This window comes from Boleophthalmus pectinirostris, unplaced genomic scaffold (genome assembly GCF_026225935.1).
Source record: "Boleophthalmus pectinirostris isolate CB_2022bp ecotype Guang Dong unplaced genomic scaffold, ASM2622593v1 HiC_scaffold_3, whole genome shotgun sequence".
Taxonomy (NCBI): Eukaryota; Metazoa; Chordata; class Actinopteri; order Gobiiformes; family Gobiidae; genus Boleophthalmus; species Boleophthalmus pectinirostris.
The window spans coordinates 32,114,663-32,136,616 of NW_026571299.1; the positions used below are offsets into that span (position 1 = coordinate 32,114,663).

Consider the following 21,954-nt stretch of genomic DNA (forward strand, 5'->3'; position numbering starts at 1 on the left):
GTCACAATAACAAATTTTGAAGCATGGTATATTGCTATGGAGAAATATTATATTGAAACTGCTTAATGACATTGATTACAAAGCAAGATAATCTCAATAAACACACATTTTAATAGACACGCTCACTGAAAATCATGAGCTGCAACAAATACATAGCAGAATGAACCAATAATTACCCATAGAAACAGCTAGAATCTCCCCACTATTGCAAAGAAATTGTACACATATATTGAACACCAAAATTACTGATCCAGCTTTCATTATTGTGATAGTTATTTTATATTGATTCCCTTTTTCTGGGTCAATTTTAGTAATGTGATTTAAAGTGATTGAGGCCAGGATTTTGCTTTTCATCAAAAACACAAATTTTGCATATTATCACATAAGTAATTACTGCTGTCTGAGCTATAAAAGCTTCTGACCACACATGAAAAGTTTTAGAGCCTGTGTATTGTCCAGAAATTATTATTCGATTACTAAATTGGTTGACAATTATTTTAATAGTGTAGTGTTTTCTAATAAAAGAATAGACTTATGATGGCCTCCCATAGTTAAAATTTCTCCCACATCGTCTAAAAAAACACGAGTTAGACACCGGAATAACAAAATATCACTGTAGCTCCATACATAACATAAAAAATAACATTCATAATAAGTGACATTCAAACTTCACAAATTGTATGAAAGAAAATTATTTCTGTAGTAGTATTTGTGCCACCATACTCTGAACCAAATCTATGGGAAACGCTGATAATCAATTAGTTGCAGTGAATCGAACAACTTGTTTCGGCCCGGATTTACTCAAATCTATAAACTACTGCAAAGGGACAAAGATCAACTCCTGAAAAAACATCTGGCCCCCTTCACTCTGAAGTGATACTCTCAGTCAGGAAATGATTTGAATGTCCCTGTACAGTGAAAATGTAAATAGTCATTAGGCCCTGATGGATCTGACAGAATACCCGAGCCCTCCTCCTGTCTGCAGTTATATGTCATCCCCACTCTTTAAACCTCTCTCTCTGTAGCTAAACAGACATGCTCGAAGCCCACTGCAGTAAAAGGGGGATTAATTGGCGTAAATTGCCGATAAGTGGCGAGGAGCAGTGGTCTGGTCCCTGTCTCTGTCTTGTGTGTTATAGAAGAGAGAGAGAGTGAGTGTGTGTGAACTCAATGCCCCTCACCCCTCTCCCACAGACAACAATGAGTCTAATACCCAACGATTTCACATACGCTAGTGCTGCCGTTCGGCCGCTCAGTAATCACAGGGCAAAGTCATCATTGGTCTGCCTTTTGTTATGATCAGTTTGCATTCAGCCACTTCCTGTTTTGCCAGAGGTCGTTATGATAAACCCTTTGCATTAGGATTTTGTAGATTTTGTAGATGAGCAGATGCCCTGTTACTCCCCAATTTGAGTCAGAACCAAATTTGTGTGACTTAAAATGGCAACACAAACCAAACTACATACATCTAATACGCTGTTAAAATCTTTTAAATGTCCTGTATTACACAAAATTGACTCTTGTGAGCTTTAAGCCATGTTATAAGGCTGTTACTTCCTCAAAAATGTACCTGGAGTTGTTTTGTTTCATTCTCACATGTTTGAGTAATCCTTTATTAGTCCGTCTACATCTCCTATACTCAAAGTTCTCTGTTTCGCCTTGTGATGTCATGAGGCAATAGTTTTCATATATTTTCAGATATTTAATTCAGTAACGATGGGCAATTCCAGGCCTGAAATCATCCAAATTCAGTGAAGCTGTATGGAGTTTAAAAACACAGTGGAGCACTTTGTGTTATCACAAGGGGTTTGTGTGCTAAACACGTGTGAATGAAACAAAACACAACTCCAGGTATGTTTTTGATGAGGAAACAACATTAACATTGATCAGAAAATAGTGTAATATGTAAGTATCAGCTCAAAGATTGCGAATGTGGAGCAATTAATTGTTAATAAACCTGAGCAAACAGGTCAGGTCAGTACAGGAAAACATTGAGGTCAACTGACATAAGTGTAAAATTTGTTTGGCGCAAACTCGATTTAAACTAAAAGAATGGCGAACTAAGGCAACAACTGCAATAAATAAAGAAGAGAATGCAACAGTTAAGTAGTCTGTTTGTGTAATGAGTCATAGAAGTTCATAATTCAATCCTCACACAGCTCAAGTCTTATCATAGTACAGAAAAAGAGCTAAACTTTTCCCACTAGTATAAAGAAAAATTACACTACACATGATTAGGACTGTCACGATAACACATTTTGAAGGGTGATACATTGATGAAAATATAGATGATAAATGATAATACTGAAACTACTTTACTACTTTGCTTTACTTATTGACCCCAAAAATATAAAATTGTTGCATCCATTCTTAACAACACTATCAAGTCTTCTGCCTCCTTATTTTTCACAACTCTCAGACTACTTCACTGTATTCTCCAACACCTGCGTTATTTTCGAGAAATGGTCAGTCAAAGTTGTGATATACATAATTTTCCTGTCCTGTCTTGGCAACAAAGCTCAAATGTTTGAATTGAAAGACATTGCCGAAAAAATAACATTTATGTAGCTTCTGATTTTAACACCGTCTGTCAACCGTGCACTATTTGACATAAAGGAATGCACTGTGAAATTTGCCTGTCTGCTATTTCTTGCTCGCGTTTGTAATTCTCCGCCTTTTTAAACCTTATCTGAAATTTGGAGTTGAATGACCCTGCACTGACTGTAAATAAAGCACATTTAAGCAGCGCATTTGCCAGGAGGCAGGTGTCACGCCGGGTGAAATTTGTGCTCTCATTCCCAGAAAAAATGGTGAGACCTGTTTTGTGTACTCAGCACTAATGTATATCTGTACGGTATTTAATCATAGAAGAGCTGGTACAGGGCTGCGGCTTTTTTCTCTGATATGAACATGTGTCTACAAGAAGAAACACTCCTCAACACAACATAGGCCTGCTACTGTACGCTCCTTTTATGTGGGAGTAAACCAGTATACACAAGCTTACTACTACACATTTTTTTGTTTTTTTTGTTTTGTGTTTATACTTTCAGGTTGTGATTGCTAAATGAAGGTTGTACATAGAAATTCTGCTTCTGAATTAAAGCTGCTTCTGCTATTGTATACCTGACCAATATATGTGATATAAACAATTATTTTCAAGTTTAAAGATGCACCGTGCAACTTTTCCATCTGCTTGTTTCCATGGAGATGGATTGCTTTGTCTGGAATGGCTTTAAATGTGTCCATCTTGCGTTTACTCAGTAACATGTTTTTTATTGATGTAAAAACTTGCAAACTTTATTGTGAGTGGGCTCGCCTCTTCACAGATCTAAAGTGTGACTTGGCCCTCTGGTATCACCCGCTGTCTCTGTAGAGATGCCATACTGGGCCTGTTTACACCAGAACATTTGCAGGTAAAAATGACTAAATATTTTATTGGAAGTACCTTTTGTTTAGACGGTCATGGCGATTTTTGGGGCTTAAAACACAAAAATCTGAAACCACCCTCCAGAGTGGAAAAGTTGAATACGCTCCACCATAACGTTTCCATCTACACTGCCCAAGACGCAAAACTCTGATCAGATCTGCTCACGTCACATATGCGTGCAGAGAGCTACATGTACGGACCGCTGTTTGGTCACGCTACGCACAGCAACCTACATTCGGTTTGTCGATTAAAATTTACGGAATTGATGAAATTCTTAGTGATCAATTTTCGATTAATCAATTAATCATGCCCATCCCTAGTACAGATAGAACTTTTTTGAGTTTATTTGCCTTGCCTAGATTGCCTGTCAACCATGTTTAGTTTTTCTTGGGTTTCAACCTGATAGATTCCTTCATGCAGTCACTTGTTTAAGCCCAATGTCTTTTTTTTTTTTTTTTTTTTTCTAGAAAGTTATTTTCATTTTTGAGTATTAGTTGTTTTCAACACCGCAACTGTGAAACCTCATATTAGGGATTGGAAAGAAACCCTCGAACCTCTAAACTAGGAAGACCAGTTTTTGTCATTTAGCCTTGAAATTGATCTTAAAGAAGTGATGCAAAATTTTGGCTAAAAGACAAGGATCAAATTTTAGATAAAGGACAGGGATCAGATTTTGCAGTGTATGTTTTAATAGTGTGATTCTGTTCACAGTTCCCATTTTAAACACACCTAAGCGCATTGACATTGAGATACAACTGAAAAACAGAACCATTAAACTAATACAATAAGGCCATACATGTCAGAACATAGTAGAGATCTAAAAATAGGGTTGACTGGTTTTATACACGCTGCGCCATCATATTTTGTTTGCACTGGAAATTATGTTGCTTCATCCATTGCAGTCCTTGCGATTTGCTTATTGCGACGATTGAATTAGCAATTTCAATTTGATATATCTTCCAGCCTAGACCTATTTCCGATTTGCCAAACATCTTGCGGTTGCTTTAGTGTTTTTGGATTCTATTAACATGGCTTCCACATTTGCGACACTTCTGATGTTGTAAGGTGGTTGTTTGTCATTACGTCCGTTCTGACTCTGCACTTGCCTAATATGTAGCTGCCAACGTAATCTGAAAAGTTAGTTGGGTAATGCCGGTATGTTACGCATCTTAAAATGTTAAAAGTTCATATGACAGGTTTTTGCTAATTACTGTATTTCAGTGACATCACAGTGGGGGTGTATGTCTGTTGTGGAATGTTCATCAGTTACCATGGTGACACAATGCACACTTTAGAAAACAATGTCAAAAGGTTTTGACAATCTGTATTAAAAATTTAAATTAATAAAAAAAATTAAATTAATTAATTTAATTAAATTATAATTAATTTAAATTAATTAATTTAATTAAAAATTGTAAAACTCTGTATTAAAGGTGTTGTCAGGCATTTCTTTTTAGTCTAATCATATTTTAGTCTAACTATTTTACATTGGCATTTTCATTTTGGCCCTTTAACATTATGGTTGCTAGGTAACAGTTATGGCATTAGTCTACCTCTTCACGTCTCGTCACATCTGTTGCCCTTGTCGACCAGGAAGCAAATTTTAAACTTAACCAAAATTAAATTTAAAGCATTGTGCAAACTTTAGTAAAACGAGCCTAACCTGTCACATGCACTTTAGGAGAAGCTGATTTGGTGTTAGCACCAAGGCCCTGAGTGAGCAACTTAAAACGCAAAACACAAAACACACTGTAAGGACTGTTGGCAGCAGCAACGTTTATAAATCCTGTCAAGAACCAGGCAAATTAAGATGTTCTAAATTTCTCTTTCACAACTAAATCTTCCATTAATCCCCAGAGGATAAAGAAACGGATGTGTTGAATAGTGAACAAATTTGGCACGGCTTTCCAAATGCTTTCTGAAAACAAATTAGAGTCCAGAAAAGGGTTTAGACACAAGTTTTTCAGTTTGGCAGTGACAGTGATGAAGGCTCGTTTTTACAGCGACAGATCAAAGTCCTGTGGTGTGGTGGTCTCGCGGTGGTCTTGTAATCTTTGTATGTCTGTATGTGGTCCCAGTTTGAATGTAGTTTTGAACATAGTCCCCTGTGGTGTCATCACTCTTATCTGAGCCTCCTGCAGTGATCTCTGGTAACCAAATCCCTCCACCAATCTGAGAAATGCAAGGTATTAGCTGTCCACACTGATAATTAGGCCTCAGAGCTAAAGTAAAGTCATCGCTGACAACATGGGCGCTATGGTTTGCAGTTAACTGTTTGATCATGAGGTCTTTTTACTACCTGAATATGCTGAATGACCAGACTATTCTGTGTTTTATTTTCTTCCTGGATTGTGCAGTTAGAGTTGTGTTTTGTTTCATTTACACATGTTCTTCATGTTCTTCTGTTCCACCTTGTGATGTGAAAGGTTCTCCACTCTGTTTTTAAACTCCAGCTCCACTGAACTAAAGGTAAAAAAGGTAGCTGTTAACTACCGCATCATGACATCACAAGGTGTAACCTAGCATTTTGAGCTTTGGAGATGTAGACAGACTAATAAAGGACAGATTAATAATAAAGGAATTCTTAAAAATGTGTGAATGAAACAAAACATAACTCGGGGTATGTTTTTGAGGATGTAAGTTACATAAGAACTTTATAACTTGGCTTAAAGCTCACAATAGTCAATTTTGTGTAATATAAGCTCTGTTAAATATGCATTATGTAATGTTTCTGGACAGGGTAGGGCAGGAGAGGGAGAGACAAGCAGGTGTGCTTGCCCTCCTCCTTCTCTCCACTCTTACCTACCTCATTTCCTCTCTTCCTTTTCCTCTATCCTGCTCTTTTCTCTCCTCTCCTCACTTCCTCTCTTCTCAGTCCCTCCACAGTCCATGTTTCTCTAATTATTGCAGAGCAGCGCATTACAGAGCAGCTGGATGGTTAGGCTGAGGTCAGAGGCCTCTGCAGGAGGAGAGGCTTTCACCAGCACACTCTCTGATCACCTCTGGAGCTGAACACAGGAGATGCACATTTATACAGGAGGCACACAGAAGAGTAATGGCCATCTAATATGCTAAAATCCCTGTAGTTTAAAACTGAGCTGGAGAACGAGTCTGTACTTTATGGTGTTTTGAGTTTGCAGTGCCCCCTTACTTAAATCAACTACAGTCCTATGGTGGCCGTGGTTGGTTACAGTAAATATCTTAGTAATTACTGGGTCTGTCCACATGAGACAAAAAAGGACACAAAGTTCATGTCTTCTGTCATCATAAATAAACTTTTTTTTTTTTTAGAGTAGCTTCACAAAGTGGTGCCATTATTTAGCCCCAAAGACGTTATTGTTGTCATTTGAAAAGACGATTTCCAACCAATGTAAAAACTGTGAAAGCAAGCTGGGTCTTGCCCATCAATACAAAAACAGTATGCATTTACCAGTTGGGTTACCTGGAGTCCATCTGAGCTAATAATATTGGTAGTCCAAGTCCATATTATGCACTACAGGCATTGAGTCTGGACATGTATATTGCGTGCAGCCTATATTGTGATTCTTTTACTTCATTTTGTTTTCAAGGGAAACACTTGATTGTTTTATTTGGTTTGCCTGATTATTACATTGTGTATTCTGTAACTGTCATTCAACTGTCTATTTTGGCACCATCCTTTTTCTTATCTGATCTGGATGATCATGATCAAAGTTCAATAATGAATCATTTGTGATCTTTTCAGTTTTGCTGTCTTATCATCATAGTAAGGTTGTTTTGCATAATGAAAGATGAAAGATAAAAAAATATATATATAAACTAAATAATACATAGCAAGGATGACGTCTCTTACAGGGCTTATATTATGATTTTAGATTTTTTTATTTTATGTTATATTGTTTCTTCATCAAGAACATACCTGGAGTTGTTTTGTTTCAAACTCTGCATATTTAGGCTGAGTTCTCTTTTTCCATACACCATACACTCATTCAATTTATAAAGAAGTTTAAATGTTTAACGCTGGACAGATACATGAATTATGATATTTAGTTTGTGCTGTAGTACTTTGTTGTTCTGTTTCTGATTTGTTTGTTTCCTCTTGCTGTATTTACGAAGATGAACTGGTGTCAAGATGACGCTCTGATAAAGGAATAAAGGGTAGGCATAATAAACTTAAGCTTCAGCCTACACCTTTTCGGTCTGTGTATGTTAAATATGACTGTCTGTGAATTAATGTCAAAATATACCTGTGACCGAAATAAATAATCACATACACCTTCCATACACCTCTACACACTAGAATCATTTGATAATTTGAGCCCTGGAATTGCCATCTCTGCTGCTATGAAGTTCAAAAGTAGCTGTCAACTTGAAAACTACAGCTTCACAAGGTGGAATAGAGCATTTTGAGCTTTGAAAATGTCCAGAGACTAATTATAAAGGGTTACTCAAATATGTGTGAATGAAACAAAACACTCCACATTTCCAGGTATGTTTTTGATAAAGCAACATTACAACATTGCTTAAAGCTCACAAGAATCCATTATGCATTATTGTGTTGCATGCATCTTCCACCAGGGCCTGTGTTACTGAGCGTGGTCACATTTGAAGCGTTACAGAGAGAATGAATCACTCGGGGTGGAGGGACTGTTGGACTGTTATGGATCCACCAGATAAGACTGACTCACCTGTTATAAGATCGACCTCACATTTAGTCCCTTATCTCTCCAGGATGGGTTGGTACCTATTCAGACTGTTAACTGTTATTGATTTTTAACTTGGATCTTTAATTGGTTGTACAAGAAACAACCCAGATACATTATTTACTTAAATCTTTTTTTTTTTTTTATTGTTTGATCACTAGAATCATCAGGTTGAAATTCCAACCAGTAGTTACCCCTCACTATTAAATTGCATATTCAGTCCCCCAAATTTTTATTTTTAAGGTTATGGATTATGAATTCATTGCAGTTATTTCTTAGCAAGGTGTAGGTTGATTGCCATTTTCACTGTTAGCTGAAGTTAGGCAGAAAAAAACAATTCAAACAATTAGTGGACTTTAGCTTCCTGTTCATAGACACCATTTTGAGGACTTTTGTTAATTGAAAACATAGACTTTTTTTTTTTTTTTTTTTAAATGTAGATTACTATGGCAACAGTCAAAATTGTTCATGACTCAGAAACCCATGGATAGGAATGCACTTAAATTGACTCATCCATGGGTGCAGTGCATGCTATATGGGGTTCTTATCTTTTCAACACCATCATTTAACTACTCATTTCACGATTTTGGTGATTTGCTATCATAAAATATAACATTTCAAGTACATTTTAAAGTGATGTTCCAGCTTTCAGCCAGCTGTTGTCTGCTAAAAGAGGAGTTTGATACTAGCCTCCTCTGGTTACTACAGTGATAAATCTCTGTTGTAGTGGTATGTAAAATATTTGACCCATTGCGAGCTGTCAGGACTCTTATTTATTTTCAGAGCGGGAGCATTCTCAGGTTCCCACATGCTTTGTCATGAAAAAAAAATCCAACAACTTAGTGAGGATTCCTCTCTCTCCCTCACTCTCTGTCCCTCTCTCTTCCTCCTCCCTCCAGCTCTCCCTCTCTCACAGACTGCACCGTCATCCTACTTTGGGCTCATCTGACACGCACACAAGTTAACGCTGCAAATTCAGATCTCCTTTTCACTTATTTTTGGACTGACGGGACACTATATACATTCAGACGCACCACTAAAACCTATTACTTGATTACTCTGTTGGTAGGTTCAGAGTAGGACTGTTGTAATTGAGTATTTCAAGCATTTAAAATATGAACATTAAAGCGGGTTTATTTGCAGGGTTAAATTTGGATACTTTTGGCTTTTTCACAAACTATACAAACAGAGCCAGAAAATTAGAGGTAAGATGGGGAATGTCCCTCGCTTCAAATTGAACCTTGGCCAAGCCCTGATAGATGCTATGTAATTGAGGAGTAAGCCAGATGTATTGTAGATTGTAGAGCTGTAATTGCACAAAAATGCCTTGTATGTTGCAACTGACTCTCCTTGACTAACCTTTTCAACGTAATGTTTTTTCTGACTATTCTCTGTCAAGGAGCCAAAACCAAATCGTTTCAAATCAGGAAGAAGTGAAAGCACATCCAACCTACCACAGTTAAGCACATCAAAATGATAACAACAGACAAACTCATTCAAGAGTCACATTTCAGAATAGATCTAAACAACAGGGTTAGCAGTTTTTTCTGCAGAATAAGACCAGATATTTTGTTTGTGGATAAAACTATGGTACTATGGTCAAAATTTGCAGACTTTTAGGGTTGTGCAATATGAGGAAAAAATTGCAATAATTGATAACTGTTTTTTGATAATAACAATATTATTGCAATATATATTTTGGCACAGTAAGATCAGTTAAATTAAAACAAAAAATGTGCATGCCTTCAGTCTGATGTAGGACCTTTTTGTCAATTTTCTTTCTAACTGCAAATTTCTTCCAAGCACAGTATTATGTGTTGCAATGTATTTATCTTTGATATTTTTGCGATATATTGTGCTTCCTTAGTATCCATTCAAGTGTTGAGATTAATCTTGCAGCCTGAATTTGAAAATCAGATTTTGAAAGCAATAATGACTTCTTGCAGTGTCTGACAGTTGCAGCCTGCGCTCCCAACTTTTTTCATGATGACACTAGCTGGCTTGTTTACGGCTGCTTTTAGACCCGAAGAAGAGAGGGAGAGAAAGAGGAGAGGAAGAGGAGAAGAGAGAGGAGAAGCTGGCAGGCGCTGGAGAAAACAGAGGGGGTTTTACTGGCCTCAAGAGTCGGAATTCCTCCTGAGCTGTTCCCCCATTTGGCTGGCAGTTGTGAAAACAATTGCCTGGCATTTACTCTCCCTCTCTCTCTCTCTCAGTGCAGATGGAGTCCCAGTTATGAGTCAGCTCGGAGAGGAGAAAGTGGTGGGCTCTGGAGCGCAGGAGTTAGAAGCATTACTTCGCTCTCACATGTTGTTTTGATGGTGGCCAAGCTGTTCACAGTTGCATTAGTTGATTCCCTTATACATTATTATACACTATATACCTACTGTGTCAGAGTGAAGACAGCATACATTTTCTGTTGCGCATGAGAGCTGCTAAAATGTGTCGTACATAGCATTTATTATATTAGTATTGATGGCGAGAGCTTAGAGGACTTGTTTGCACACTGTAGCTCTGTTCCAGTTCCTGCTAATGGAAATACATACTTGCGTTTTGTCCTTGGGCAAGACCCTTCCCTTTCTTTTCATTTGGTGTCCATCGTCATTGTGTTGAATGTGTTGGCTGGAGAAATAGACATAGCTGGTTTTCATACTCCCTTGAATTCTTTCAATATGATTTTAGTTTAAAAAGATGTCATCCGATAAATTGTACTAAATCTTAAAGCTAGAATATGACATTGTGGTGGAATTTTATGGCAGGTCAGTGGCTCAGATGGTAGAGCAAGTGACAACTACAGATAACCTCTGCGTTTTGTTTTGGCCTTTTGTTTTATGTATAGGTTGAATTAGCCGCATTGGCAAATTAAAGGTTGCAATTATTTAGGTGATATGGTGTCAGAAATACAGTAAACATAAGGGTGTAAAAGAAACAAATGCATTCTCTTATAGTTTAGCAGTTCATATGTCAGTGTTCTGTGAATGTTTATGTTCTTGGATGTATTCAAAATATACACTTTGAAATGACTTTTAATACATTGATCACAAATCCAATCACAGTTTTAGTTCTTGATTCCAAAGTAGATATCTTGCCAAACTAACCGTTCTGTTTTTGCTGTTTCTAGGGTCTACCAGATGAAGATGCGTCGCTGATGTCTTGAGCTGAGGGCCCCCTGATATCTCTCTCCACATCACTTCTTCACTTTTGGTTCGCTTGCTCCACAGTCCCCCAGAGCTCCAACAACAGCAGCAGACCCTTCACCTCTCCTCCTTCACCTCCTCCACCTCTCCTCCCCGCTCCCCTCCGCCCCCGCCCGGCCGCCATCATGACATCGGAGCTGGAGAGTAGCCTGACCTCCATGGACTGGCTTCCCCAGCTGACAATGCAAGCGGCCATCCGGAAAGCAGACGCCCAGAACGCCCACGGCCCGGGCATGGGTAAGAAGAGCGCCCTGCTGGATCCCAACACCACGCTGGACCAGGAGGAAGTCCAGCAACACAAGGATGGCAAACCTCCGTACAGCTACGCCAGCCTCATCACCTTTGCCATCAATAGCTCGCCAAAGAAGAAGATGACCCTGAGCGAGATCTACCAGTGGATCTGCGATAACTTCCCGTACTACAGGGAGGCAGGCAGCGGCTGGAAGGTAAGATTAGAAACCACTTTGATAAACCGCTTATGGAGATTTTGGTGAACAATAGTTGGCATTTTTGCTTTTTGACCATAAAAAGGGCAGTTTTGTCTTTATCAGCCATATAGTTCATTTTTAAATTGAACATTTATGCACTTCAGTAATAAAAATGTGTGGCCACCATCTTGTTCAGATGAGTTATTTTTCAGATTACTAAGAATATATGGTCATCTACTGGCCTGTGTTAGGACAGTAGATAAAGTCTTGAATGACTAGTTAGCACTTCTGTTAGCAACATTGTGCTAATCAGTATGATCAAAACTGGTTAGGCCTGGACGATTTAAGAAAAAATCTAATTGCGATTTTTCTGTCAGAAATTGCAATTTCAGTTTCATTCACGATTTTTTCAAATCAAGTTTTAGTGCACATGAACATTGTGTAGAACACACCAACATTGTTTTAATTTCTTCGGTACCACTTGAACTCTGAGCAGGAGTTTAATTACTTGATGTTCACTTTTTCGGTGTTACTCGCACTTAATCATATCATTTTTAGCAGCAAACATTTATGTCATCTGACCTGCCACACACACACACACACAGCAAGAGTGGTGTAAGGTCATTACTATAAAAAGCATTGTTTTGTAATCCAAATATTCACATGCTGTCAGTTGTGCTTGCTCATACATTCCTTAACACTACACATAAAAACAATACATTTCCCAACCATAACCACAGGATGCACTAGCTACTCTTTCACAAACCTACCCCATATTGCTGTAATCACCACTGTCCCATTCCTAAAAGCCTGTCCAGTGTCCTTGGAGTGCACCAATCACCTCGCGAGTCTCTCCACTCTTCACACGAATGAAAACCGCCACAGACTGGAGTAAGTGTTAAGCCTCGGATTAATATTCACCAAAGTGGGCCCTATCTGTTCCAACACAGACTAAATAGCCCATTCACTGCCTGTATTATACATTGCAGATGCGATGATAGCAGCGCAACCATTATGCAGAAGGAGGAGATCCAGTGCTGTGTCATCATCTCAAGGAGCGCGTGATATAGGGAGATGAAGCTATGCTGATTGCCTTTTAAAGCGGGCACAGATGGAAATTGATATTACAATGAGTTTTCCAATCAGACTCCGTTTATTGGGAATGGGATCTTAGGCAGTGCTTTATTGCAGTCAGACAAGATGTATGATGGCTATTTCCTGAGGCGACAAGATCTGGCGGTTTTTGGTGCGAAGGTGTGTGTGGGGAGAGATGGAGAGATGGGGAGAGAAGGAGAGAATTGGAAGGAGAAAGGAGAGCAGGTTTTATTATAAATAGATTGATTTGGTTTCAGTGGCGGGCCGCTTTTTGTGAGGAAATGAATTGTTTTATTTCTCAAACCCATGTCTATGCTTTTACCTTTATCGTTTCTTATTTAGTTGTCAAAAGCAGACGCTCGTGTTGCACGATGTCATGTCCGCTCCCTGATAGAAGAATTTTCTACCTTTTAATATTTGTTTTCTATTTTGGATTCCACTGACTTATTCTGCCAAATTGCACCCAAATGAAGGCCTTTCCTGGTCAATTTATTGCTTAATATCGGTTCAGATAGAGATAGTTGCGGTGTATCAGGAGGTATAGGTCTTTAGATGTGTCTTGTTCTTCACTTTGTGCTTGTGTTGTGTCTTTGTGCAAGACAATGAATTGTGATTAAATTGAAATTGTGTTCTGGCTGGAAAATCATATATATTTTTTGCCATACCTCTCACTCCTTTCTTTGAACTAGTATGTAATTAGTTTACATCTAATAGAATGACGTATAACAATGGTTCTCAAACTTTTCACACCAAGTACCTCCTAAGATAATGTATGGCTTTCCATGTTTCCAAGTCATGATAATTACTATATTGACTTATCGGTCAATACACATGATGGATAATAATGATTATTATTATTATTTTTGATTGTCAGTATTTATCATGAGGACTTTTTCTTTGTACTAGTGGGGAAACTTTTTGTTTTTTTTCTGTATTATGGTTTGTTTTGAGCCATAGAGGGTAGAACTTTGACTCTAGTCTTTCATTTATTTTTTGCAACTCATGTTCATTATCAATACTGTATAGAATCGTTCTTTTGGGTGTAGCATAATGCCATAATGTAGCATAATGGCTTTCAATATTATATGTATTGTATAATATATCGTACTAAATTTGTTATTGTGACAGGCCCGTTTTCCAATTACAATCAGATCCTAACCCAGATTATATCAGGCCTAAATTGAGTCTAAACTATGGATAAGGTAGTTCTCTATAATGACAATCCCAAAGGACAAAAACATGAAATTATTACTATGTACCACAGTTTGAGAAACACTGATCTACAAATAAATTACCAATAGATACATATGAAGTTGGAAGTACACACTCTTAATAAAAAGTTAATATGCACATCAATCAAAACTATTTGATCTAAAAGTTAAAGTTGCCTTCATTCACTTAAAGTAAGCATGCAGGAGCAGCAGGTGTTAAAAATACCCTGAAAGGGAACACCACTCATATCAAAACCACATACAAAGACTTCCAGTCGCCTCCAATGATTTGTTTAGAAAACCATCCGAAACTGTCATTTTGTCAAGTCCCAAACTACAGTAACAGGAGAACAAAGTGACGCTATGGGAGTCTGTGCAAACGCCTCCAGCAAGAAAACTTTTGATATCAAATGCCTTAAGAAACTTGAATAAAAATCTCGATCTGATTTCAGAAGTCTGTACCAGATTACGCCATTGTACCTTTATTCTTGGGAGCCCCACCCTGTCACCCAGAATGAAAGTAGTGACATAGATTTAAACTAATCGAGCATCTTCAAAGCCCATTTGTATTTCCTGTGCCTTACAGAGAAATCATGTGGTTTTCACACTTAGAAATGCAAAGGGTATTTCTGCTCATGATCCAGCCAGGTCTGAAAAGTGACGATCCAAATAGAAAAACACTAATACTGAAACTGTCGAAATGCCAATCTCCAGCCACATGCACTAACGACACGTGTCCTCTGTTGTAGGATGAAAGATCAATTACTGACTAAAAACGTTGCACTTTACAAATTTTGCTTCTTCGTATAGACCGAATTGTTAACATTTTACAACAGCATTTTTAAAGGGCCTGTGCCAGATGTGTGTGTGATATGATATGCAAACTCATCTTACCCTAGTACAGATTTGTATAAACAAAGTCAAAATACATCCGCTTTGTGCTCTGTGTATCAAAATGGAAAGCATTTTATTGTCTAATAATCAGGAAGTGTACACTAGCATTCAAGTTTTAGCATTACTGTGGTGCCAAACTCGTCTCTGGTCTTTTATAGCTGTGAAAAGCACTTATAAACTCATTGCGTTGAATTATTAGACCGCTCAGACTGCAAGGTAAGTGAGGAATATCTTTGGACCACTGCAAACCATTTAAAATTGGCAATACATGGGATCCATTTGTTACTCTGATTTAAAATGCGTGTATAGTATTTGTGTGTTAGCATGTGTCTTGGTTAGCATAATTAGCTGATTGCAGATGTGCTTGGGTGAGGTGAATGTAGGTCACTGTAGTCCCCCCTCTATACCCCTCCTCTTACCCCCACTCCAGCCCCCTCTCTTACCCCCAGGAGATATGCTTTTGCCCTCTATGATAATAATACAACCAACCAGTGGAGCTGCCAGGGCTCATCCAGGCACCGGCAACGCACTCAATCGTCTCAATAAATACTCGATTAGACCTCGCTTTTAAGAAATATCAATAAGTGCTGTCAATAAAAACAGATAATTTACCAAGGTCAAAAATGTGAACGCTGCAGAGGAGTATGTGTCTCTACCTGCTGCCTCGGTGCACGCTGGGTAATTACTGAGAGCTGCTCTTAACACCCTCTGAGCACTCAGGCATTCAGTTCACCTTTAGCACAAATGTCTCAGATTGTTATGTGCGGGGACTAGCTTATGCGGTTAATGCTTTCTTTGTTTTCTGCTGTGGTGTCTTTGGGTGTCTTGAAAAGTGCTATGTAAGTGGGATGTAGGTTTATTATTAGTGCAGTCTATCCGGTCAATTTATTTTTGTTTGGGAATTGACAAAGACTTCTAAGTATCCTGTGCAAAATCAGAGTTTTGGCATTCCCAAGCCTGGATAAAAGGAGGAGGATGAGATTGGGTAGAGCATCTTGCTTTTTTGTTGTTTTTTTCTGGTAAGGTATTTCTGAAAATGAATGTATTTATGGCATCTTAAAGTAAAGTCTAAAGCTAAGACAATATTTTAAACCCTAAAGTCTCTGATTGAATACCACAGGTGTTTTTGTACAGTACATACAAATCATATTGGCCAACATGTGGTTAATGTGCAAATTCTTATTACAACCATTGATTGTGAGTTGAATAGAGTTTTACACCTTATTGAAACCTGTGAAAAACATGTGTGAAATGATCAGCATTTGAATTACATTTCTAGGGCTGGCTCGTGATAATCTTCTATTCACGTTTTTCAGATTGATATTTTGTTATGTCTTTAATTGTTAATTTCCTGAACATAAATAATACAAATTATTATTAAATACTATTTAACACAAGCCTCTTAAGTCTGGACTTTCTATATTAAATATTATTATAATATTATTGACTCTTAGAGATGACTGAATTTCAGTCTCGATTAAAATTTGATTAATGTCACAGCTCATTCTACACCAGACTTTTCCATACTAAAAAACAGGGTGATGAGCCATTAACATTTCAATCAAATAAAAATATCCCACTCATTTAAATAGCTTTGTACCGTTTGTATTAAGCACAATTTCTCCGTATGTTCACCCAGCTATATTCAAATTCCCCTAATCTTTTCAGTTTTACTATTACTCTGTTGGATGACAGCTTGGCTCTCACATCTGCTCTTGGTTGCAGAGGTCGCGTGGCATGTAGTGCCAGTCCTCTTGCTCTCTCTGTCTGGTCTTTCTCTTCCTCTCTCTTTCCTCTCTACGTGGGGCAAATGATTTGCATGCTCGTGGCCTGAAGACGCTCAGAGGAGGCAGCTGTGGTGACGGGGGCATTCCCAGTGTGCACTGTCCCGCCATGAGCCCTCCCCCTAAAGGCCAAGTGTCACTCAAAATAGCACTCATGACTTACACTACAGAACAGGGCAATATGCTTACACTACTTCTCTTTTTCTGCCAATTAAGATTGTTTATGTTCATAACTCTGTGACATTTCATTCATTAAAGGTCAGTGAAGGGCCAAGACAGTTATTTTATTGTTTATATATTTGGACAGAAATTCAAAATGCAAAAAAAAACCTTAAAATGAATAAATCAATTTTGTAGACTTTAACGTTTAGAGAAATAATAAAATTGCTACTGATTTTGTATATATTTGATTTATGGCTTAAAGGTGCTATATGTAACTTTTCTGATTGAAGGTTCACCATATTCCTCTGGTCAAGGAGATATTATTTTTGCATTATTCCGCAGTATGCTATTAAACTTCTGTCTTGCATACACTTACAGGTGTTTTTGATTGACTTAAAAATCCTTTAAAGCATGCATTCTTACTTTAAGCACGGTCGCCTCTCCATAGATCTGACCTGTAACTTGGCATGGTGGTGTCACCTGCTTGTCTTAGTGCAGATGGATATATTTAATGCTTTGCTGTGTAACATTCCAGTCAACACAATAACATCTCCATGGAGACTAGCAGGTGATGGACCATCAGTCAGAAAATTATACATGTTGGCACCTTTTAAATGCTTTCACTGTTCAGACTCAAAACTGATATAATGGTTTTATTAACTGTATGGAATGTTTTTAGGGTCTAGCAGTGAGTGGGCTTTCAAACGTGGGCAATGTTGATTTAGATTTTTCTTCCAGCTTTGGTTCACTTCTGCCTCTGTGTGTGTGTGTTCCTCTGGTTGATATTTCTTTTCAAAATGTCCAGGAACAGAACGCAGCGGTGAACACGTACGCTCTGAAATGTTGACCTCCACTAAACCTCGGAGCTCCTTGCGCTCACTCCAGGCGAAAGCAGAGAATTCCCCACGCTCCGCTCTCCTTTCCAGGTGAAGAATGCCAAAGACAGTGTGGAGCAATTCCCAACCAGTTTAAAAATGCCTGCGATGTTTTCTCTTGAACTCTACTGTAGAGGAGATTGTTGCTAGTGGCATGTTGCTTTTTTCCCCTCACCTGAGTAACAAAGAGGAAATTAGCTCAAAGAGAACGTAGGCTAGTGGTTGACTAACAACTAGAGGTGGTGAGGAAAAAGCCAAAAATGTTGTTGAGTCAAGGATATTTTTACCTCAAAATAATGTTATAGTACAAATAAAAATATTATATGATGTTTTAAATGTAAGTATTGGTGGTTTACATCTTATCAGTTAATGTGTATGTAACCATACAACATTACAGTGTCCAAATTGTGGTATTTCAAAATCAGCTGTGGCTAGAGTACAGTGGTGAAGTTCCTTCTTTGGACAGATATCAGATCAGTATAGAGGCACCAATATTGTTTCTTAGCTTAAAATTGTTCTAGTGCTTTGGTAAAAACAGTTTTGTTTTGTCTTTTTATGCTTTTGCAAAAGGTTGTCAAAATATGATGTCCATATACTTGAAAATAAATACTGATCAATACCTCATGGTTCCATTATAGAAACTACTATTCTTTGTTAAAAATAACAGACAGGAAAAACACATTTTAAGACAATCTATCCTTGTGGTATCAAAATCTTGAGTTTTGAGTATCAAGCCTTTTTATTAGGATCAAAATTAAGTTTGAAATTTTACTATCATTGCAACGCTATGTGCAAATATAAGAAAATATCACTAGTTCAAAATACACACAACTTTCACTTCTACACACAAAAATGCTCCAAACAGCTAGTTTTAAAATGAACATTACATTACACAAAACATTAGAGTAAATTCATGACCACACCCCTCTGCCAACACACATACAGTCGACTCCACTCCCATGTTGGTAATCTGCCTGAGCCCATGTAAGTCTGTGCATCTTGTTACCAGTGAAATATTGGCGAGTTTTCCTCCTGTAAACGGTCCGGTGTGCTGCTTCTGCCGAGCCTGGCCCTCTCTTTGATCTCATTATAAAATGCAAATACGCTGTACCCTAAACAGATCAAAGGTCCAACTTCCCATTGCATCTGAAGCTCCATAATAGTCGCCTGGAGCATTTTTCTATTTTTTAAGAAGCGATTTGGGTTGTGGCTGCTCGCTCCTCCGGGACATTATTTACTCTGTGGAGATAGTGTTCCTGTGACTGTAGCCACCGCTGCTGCTAACGCCAAATCACTCCAGCTCCTGTTGCCCATTTAAATAAGTTTGGTGAGGTATCAGTCCCACCCCGAGCCTGGTTTTACACAGCTCAAATCTCCAAGTGTAAAAATGACTTCTGCCTCTCCTGATACCTCCATCTACTTTCTCAGCCCCTATCATCATTACTGCGTGAAGTGAACCTTTAAATTTTAAGCTCTTTGCAGATACTGAATTTTTTATCAGTTTTTGAGAGCTGTTTCTTTGTAATCGGCACGCACTCTTGTTTAAAGTTTTAAATTGTAATCACAGCAAAGTTGCCTGACTAAACTGTGAATGGGTTGAGTGGATATTTTTAGCCACAGTGATCATTGAGTGTGCTTAAAAGCCTTTGAAAATGCATGTTTATGAGTCTTTCCTGATTACGACAAATGTAAGTCTAACATTGCTTACTAATGTTCTCAATACATTAGTCTCAAGTTTTGTAATTGTATGGACACATGACAACAAGCTGCTTAGATGATGAAAACTTAAAACATTTAAAACCTGTAATGATTTAAGTGAACCTGACAATCATCATGATCATGATTTCAGAACATGAAGTATAAAGGACTAAAATGAGTTCATACTGAATATAGATTTTGGTACAACAATGATAATAAAAAGTATAGCTATGGAATGTAATTTTCAACAAAAATTCTGTGGTTTCTTTCAGATTATCATGTGGCTTCTTAAGATCAAGACCATTCTAAAACTATTCAAGAAAGGTCCATTTGTTTTCGCATAATGTTATCTTCTTAGTATCTGTTGAGTTGTTTGAATATAGTTTTAGCATGACATAGTATAATCATATTAGCCTGCATAGATGCATTTTTAATTTCAGAACCAAAAATGTTTCATGACTTCTATTCATAAAATCTAGTCATGATTCATTTGTAGTGTTAATTTAGTAATTTTAGTTTGGAATTAGTCATATTTTTGTTGTGCTCTTTTGTTTTAATGAAACTTTCTGTGTCAATAGTCTATTAAAAACACCCCCTAATCTTCCACTACCAATCTTCAGTCCCGCTGATGGATGTTGTGTTAATTGTTCCGACCGTGCGGTGGCTGTGTGCAGGTGGGAGGGGCCCATGACTCAGTCCCGTCCCGCTGTGCTGTCGTTCCCCTGTCAGGAAGCTCCAGCTTGGCCACCCGCCCACAGCCTCACCTCGTACCCACGCGCCTGCTCCGGGAGTGGGCGAGGGCCAGCGTGGTGGGCCTGTTGGCTCTGGTACATTTTGGCAGGCTCCACTGTCCCGACTCCGAGTGAAGTGCTGACTGCAGAACAGAGAAGGCCCGCGGCAGCTGCTCTCCTCCGCAGCCCTGTGCAAGAGCATTTCAGCTTTTACTCAAACTCAAAGCGTCTTTTTGACAGCCGGCTACGACCTCACTTATGATTTTAAGCAGTCGTTAACCCTAAAGACGTCTTCTCCATCTGCTGCTCTTCACACGGAGGCTTGAGCCAGCAGACTGTGCTGAAAGCTGTTGACCATGACCGCTTGTAAACTTAGTGATAATGAAGAGAACACAGGCCAGAATCAGACCAAGATAGCAGTACAACACCGTCACTATCAGGAAAAATGTGTTTGTTTGGATTTGCAGTGGAGCCAAACTAGCATATGAAAGACTATTCAAGCCTCACTGCTCATTTCAAGGACAAAAATAGTTATAAGATGCTGAGAATGAGGTTTTCTCAAAGGATATGTTGACAAAGAAACTAAGGCTGCACAGTGCATTGCAACTGAATCAAAGTGAGTTGAGTTCAGATTCCAGTGTTCATGTAACTTTTTTGTATATCAAATTTAAGCACAATTACAATACTTAGAAGTATTGTAAATTTATTTTGTAGTCCTAAAAGAAACTGGTATATAATATTTTATATCTTAAAGGTCCTAAATTACACAAACGTAACTGTTGTGAGCTTTAAACCATGTTAAAATTTTATCTAATCTAAAACATACTCAAGAGTTTGTTTAGTTTCAGTCACACATTTTTAGTAACTTTATTATCAGTCTGTCTACATTTCCAAAACTCAAAATGCTCTGCTCGACATTGTGATGTCATGAAGTTACTAGGTCCTTTTACCTTTTATTTAGTAGACATTGGAAATTCAAATCCAAATGATTCTAGTGAACAGTATGTAGTTTAAAAACACAGTGGAGCACGTATTGCCACATTTATTTATTTAGCACAGCAAATACAGTACATAAAAACAGGTTTGACAGCTTAGAATACAAATACATATGTATAATGAGTAAAAGATATGTATGGGAGTGGTAGAAGCCAAAAGGCTTTTGAAGACACCGCTCCCAGGAGGCAAAAACATTTTTCATCATCAAAGATCATGATCAAAGATAAAAATAACAAGCCAATTTACAACATGTTTTTTACACAGTAAATTATCCCTTTAATAAAGTGAAATATGATGATTAGTAAAATATTGTGTCATCACCTTAAATTTTAATTTTAATTTGTACGTCAACAAATGACATCTGTATGTTCTGTTTGATAGGAGATATTGGCCTAAATATGCAGGGTTTGTGTGTAAAGCGTGTGAATGAAATAAAACACAACTGTGGGCATGTTTTGATGATCAAACGACATTATAGCATAGATCATAAAACAGCGCAAATATCTGTATTTATGAAGCAAGTATTTCTTTCTGATTGTTTGCACAAAATCCTCTGGTAGGCTGAAGGACTTGCCATTTCTAAGTGAAGAAGTTGAAATGAGGTCAAAAACAATAGCTGCTAACTTCAAGTTGAGATGCATCTTGTGAAGCAAACATGAGCACTGAAAAGTAGGTCTGTGGACTGGACTAGGATGGGGTACTTCCTGAATTGACACCTAATGACATCACAAGGTGAAACAGAGCATTTTCTGGTACACTGAGGTTGATGATCTAAAT

At 37.9% G+C, this 21,954-nt stretch overlaps 1 protein-coding gene across 5 annotated transcripts in view; it reads left to right on the top strand.

Moving 5' to 3' along the window:
* The window catches only part of foxj3 (forkhead box J3), a 125,113-nt gene that overhangs the window by 38,274 nt on the left and 64,885 nt on the right, over positions 1 to 21,954 (top strand). For all 5 annotated transcript variants that reach the window (XM_055160130.1, XM_055160132.1, XM_055160129.1 and 2 more), the window contains one exon: positions 11,228 to 11,749. In XM_055160130.1, the coding sequence (XP_055016105.1) occupies positions 11,429 to 11,749 (321 nt within the window). In that variant the 5' untranslated portion in view covers positions 11,228 to 11,428. The remainder of the gene's footprint in view (positions 1 to 11,227; positions 11,750 to 21,954) is intronic.